The sequence below is a fragment of the Cyanistes caeruleus genome, chromosome 4, assembly GCF_971803275.1.
Source record: "Cyanistes caeruleus chromosome 4, bCyaCae1.hap1.1, whole genome shotgun sequence".
NCBI classification, from domain to species: domain Eukaryota; kingdom Metazoa; phylum Chordata; class Aves; order Passeriformes; family Paridae; genus Cyanistes; species Cyanistes caeruleus.
This window is the reverse complement of record NC_141704.1, coordinates 71,100,404-71,104,345: the sequence shown is the minus strand read 5'-3', so window position 1 is coordinate 71,104,345 and position 3,942 is coordinate 71,100,404. Positions and strand designations below refer to the sequence as shown.

Sequence of the window (3,942 nt, the reverse complement as noted above, 5' to 3'; positions counted from 1 at the left end):
ACAGAGGTATTTGATGGTGCTGGAAAGGAGCAAGATGCAGAATGAGTTTGAGAGAAGTGATTTAAAGTGGGAGCACAGATGGTTGATTCCTAAAAATCAAAAAACGGATGTTTTGTTTTGTAGGAAAATGAAATCTAATCCTATTTGAGGGTCAACAGGATAAATACAAAGAACTAAATACAGATGTAGATACATATATACATATATGCGTGTATATATATATATATATATATATATATGTATAACCCCGCCCCCCGAAATCTATGAAGCAGGACTGATTGGTGCCATAGCCCAGGCAGCCTGTGGATCTAATTGCCTGCCTGTATTCAGCCCTTGCCTGGATGCCAGGGGAGACGTCTCTGGATTTGTCTCCAGACAGCTTTCCAGGGATGATCCTGCTCCTTTCCTGGTGCCCCAGAGTGCTGCAAGCCCCCCGTCCTGGGGCCATGGTGATGCCTGCCGGGGCCTTTAGGGTCCCCCCTAAAGGGCAGACAGGGCTTGACTGCAAGCTTCCTTGGAAGCTGGAGGCAGGTGAATATTGGCCACCTTCTTCTTTCCCGCTGCCCTCCGTGCTCTTGCAAAGCCTGCTGGGGCACTGGGGCTCTCCATTGCAGGCAGTCTGGAGCTGCCATGCAAAGCCATCTCTCAAGGAGTCCCCAGGTCTCAGGTGCAACCTCAAGAAAATGACACAGCAACGTGTAGAAAACGTGAACTTTATTCACTTGACTACTTCTAAAATCTACAATCCAACGTTACTAGAAGACTATGGGGTAAGAATCTTAAGGCTAAGAAACTTCAATGCTTCAACTGTTTAGAACTGAACACTAAGGGAAAGGTCAACTTCTTGGGGGAAACGTGGTGGGGAATCGAACAACAACAGGGGTGTGGCTAACTTGTAAGGTGGGGAACGTCGCAGTGCCTGGGCTGGGCACTGGTCACCCGTTCCCCGTAAGGTTCTGTAGCTGGAGCGCGACGCTGGAGGTCAGAGCTGTGGGGAGGTGCGGAGTCTCCTGTCACTGCCCTCTTTTGCCGCCATCTTGGTGGTTGGTTGAGGGCTGTCGCGAAGGAGCAGCCGCATCAGGTCGCGGTTGTCCATCAGCAGCTGCATCAGCTCCGTGGGACAGCCCTGTCTTCGATGGCGGCGGGGCCCCGCACGGCCCGAAGGGCTCTGGAGATTCCGCTGCAAGGCAAAGCACAGGGATCCCCATGGAAGAGGCAGAGGGGCAGAGCGGGGCCGGCACCTGTGGGGCTGCCTTTGGCCTGGGAGACAGAGACTCGGGCCCAGTTGGGCTGGGCTGGCCCGGGGAAGAGGCTGCAGCAGGCAGAGCTCTGCCGCCTCTGCTTGGTGCTGTCCATGGAGCTCAGCCCCTGGGCCGCATTCCCCAGCCAGGAGCTCAGGCCCCTTCTGCCGCAGGGCATTGGCCAAAGGGTGCCCAAGAGGCCCTCAAGGTCTGCCCCATCCCGCCTGCCTGACCCCCCACCCCCCTCCTCACCTCTCGCCAGCGTCTCTGAATTCTTTTTCCGAGCGACCATCCCATGGCCATTCCTATGATGAGCAGGTCGATGAGCAGGAATGTCCTGGCCGCCCACCGGATGCGCTCAGGGTCCGACTCGTCCAGATGACAATCCTCCAGAAGCAGAGGAGAGGCATCCGTGCTGCGCTCAGGTTTGCTCACAGGGTCGAGGGGATGAGCCAAGAGCAGCAGCACGTAAAGCTGCAGCAGCGCGGAGGAGCCGTGAGCAGCCATAGTGCTCTGCCAGCAGCACCGAGGCTCTGGGCGTCTCTCTGCGAGCAGCTGTGCCTGGGCACTGGGGCGCAGCAACAGCTGGGGACAGTTGCCAGCCAGCGTGCCGTCCCCAGAGGCTGTGATGTCACAGAAGCACAGAACGCCCTGGCTGCAGAGAGCCCTGAGAGAATGTTGAGTCCAAGCTGGGAGCCATGGCGGCAAGCATGGCCAGCAGAGCGGGGCCCGAGCGCTGCGGCCTGGCTTGCCTTGCACCCGTGCCACAATGATGACTCCAGCAGCCCCTGTCAGGCCATTGCAGTATCTGATGGCCCACGCTGGGCACAAGTTCTTCCCAATGGCCAGCGTAAACCTCCCTTGGCCCAGCTTCCAAGCCTTGTTGGCATCTGCTCTCTCTTGTCCTTGCCCACCTGGCTGGCGCTGCCGTGTTGCTCGCTGGCCTGTCTGTGGGAGAAGAGGCTGTGCCAATGAGTGCTGCTCAACTTGGAGGCCATTCAAAGGAGGATTTGATTGTGCCTGCTGTGGGAAGAAGGAATATGCGTGCACATGGCCACTTCCCATAGGTTTTACCCCAGATTTTCATGAGCAGCTGTCCTAGTGAAAGTCAAGTCTGTTTTAGTGAGTATTTGAGGGCTTCCAGAGCACAGTGCCATCTCAGGGGAATTCTGCTGGTTGAGTTCTACTGAGGCTTTGAGATGAGTTGCAAATCCTGAAAATGTTCTCCTTGCCCAGGTAGTAATTTCACAGTTTAGACTCTGGGGATATTGATTGCTCAGTGTTGAGGACCTCATGTAACTTTCAGCCCCAGAAACTTTCAACCTCCAGTGATTGTCCTTGAGACAAAACCATTTGAAATCTTTTTTTCTGTGGACAGGAATTGCTTCGGTGTTACTTCACATCATCCATTAAAAATTTGATGCCTGGAACAAATCCCGAGTGCTGTGTGATTTCCTTGGTCGTGTTCTTTGGAATGGCTTCCCCCTCATTTTGTGAAGCTGGCCCCAGAAAGGTCATAGATGGGTGAGAAGTTCTGAAAGGCCAAGTGGTGCAGATCTTTGCCTCCTGTTTCGAGGTCTGCGGTGAGCTGTGAGTCCAAGAGCTGATCTGACGTGATGGTGAAAACACAGTTGTCGTGGTTTTAAAGCAGTAACTGAAAAAATACTAGAAAACTTACTTATTTCTTGCTGTGAGATATGGATTAGAGCAAGAGCAAAACAGGCTTAAAACTTAAAAGGAATAAAGAAAGTTTATTCACAAAACTACAAGAATAAGAACACCAGAATAAACTTTCAGAAAACCCTTTTATCCCGCACTACCCAGCATTCCCTTGTTCACATGACAAGATAGAGACAAAAGACTTTGGAACTTTGGTGTTTAAAACAGTCCCAATTCTTGCTAGAGTCTCTTTATCAGTGTTTGTATAGAAACAGAAATCTTCTTCTGCTAATCTATGGAGTTTCTCACAAGAAAAATATTTCTGTTATAGTTTTCTATTTGTTTGATGCCAGCTGCCCGGAAATCTGCCATGAGTTCACTCCTCCCATTTCACATCACTCTGAGGTGTGTATGGGCCATGAGTCCTCTTCATCTGTCTCTGTGAGCTTCGCAGGAAAACAGTTTTCTCATTGCCCTCAAGGCCTCAAATCTTCACTCCACTCTGTTCCAGCGCCTCACTGTATCACAATTACTCTACTTTTTACTCAAAATCCACACTTTGAACACTCCATGCTTCCCAATATACTCTGTCATGAATTAAAGGAGTTTTTTTCAGAACATGGTTGTCCATCTCCATAGCTTTAAGAGAAAAATATTTCAGCTTATAAAGCATCTCCTTATTCTCTCTTCCCTATCTAAAACTTAAGCCTTGTTTTTGTCCTATATTTTTCTAATACTAAAAAAAAAAAAATCTGTGTTTTTCTAAAAGTGAAAAAAAAAAATAAAAAAATAAAGTAAAGAGTAGAAACAGAATAATATTTCTGAGAGGCAGGACATTTTTTAGTTTGTGTTGTCCGATGGAACAACAGCCACTTGAAGAAATTCCATATAGTAGAACATGTCACATTTGTCAATTTTAACCTGAAATTTATTAACAGGAATGTCTGTACTACGAACATGTGTTAAGTATAGGAATATATTGCATGTTTTCCTACTTGTAAGAAGTAAATTTCTGTCTTTACAAGCTAACACCATTAATTTC

The 3,942-nt window shown here is 49.2% G+C and overlaps 1 protein-coding gene across 1 annotated transcript; it reads right to left on the bottom strand.

Moving 5' to 3' along the window:
• Window positions 1–697: 697 nt before the first annotated feature.
• Window positions 698–3,691, bottom strand: LOC147653754 (uncharacterized). The gene is made up of 2 exons (XM_086885319.1): window positions 1,494–3,691; window positions 698–1,180 (listed from the first exon to the last, which is right to left on the bottom strand). Exons 1-2 carry the CDS (start codon window positions 2,304–2,306, stop codon window positions 983–985), a joined length of 1,011 nt encoding a protein of 336 aa, XP_086741445.1. The 5' UTR covers window positions 2,307–3,691; the 3' UTR covers window positions 698–982.
• Between the last annotated feature and the right edge of the window lie 251 nt (window positions 3,692–3,942).

Coding starts and splice junctions, on each gene's coding strand:
- LOC147653754 (XM_086885319.1), bottom strand. CDS start 2,306: ATGGGAAGTGGCCATGTGCACGCATATTCCTTCTTCCCACAGCAGGCA. Junction 1,181..1,493: donor TTCAGAGACGCTGGCGAGAG/GTGAGGAGGGGG, acceptor TTTGCCTTGCAG/CGGAATCTCCAGAGCCCTTC.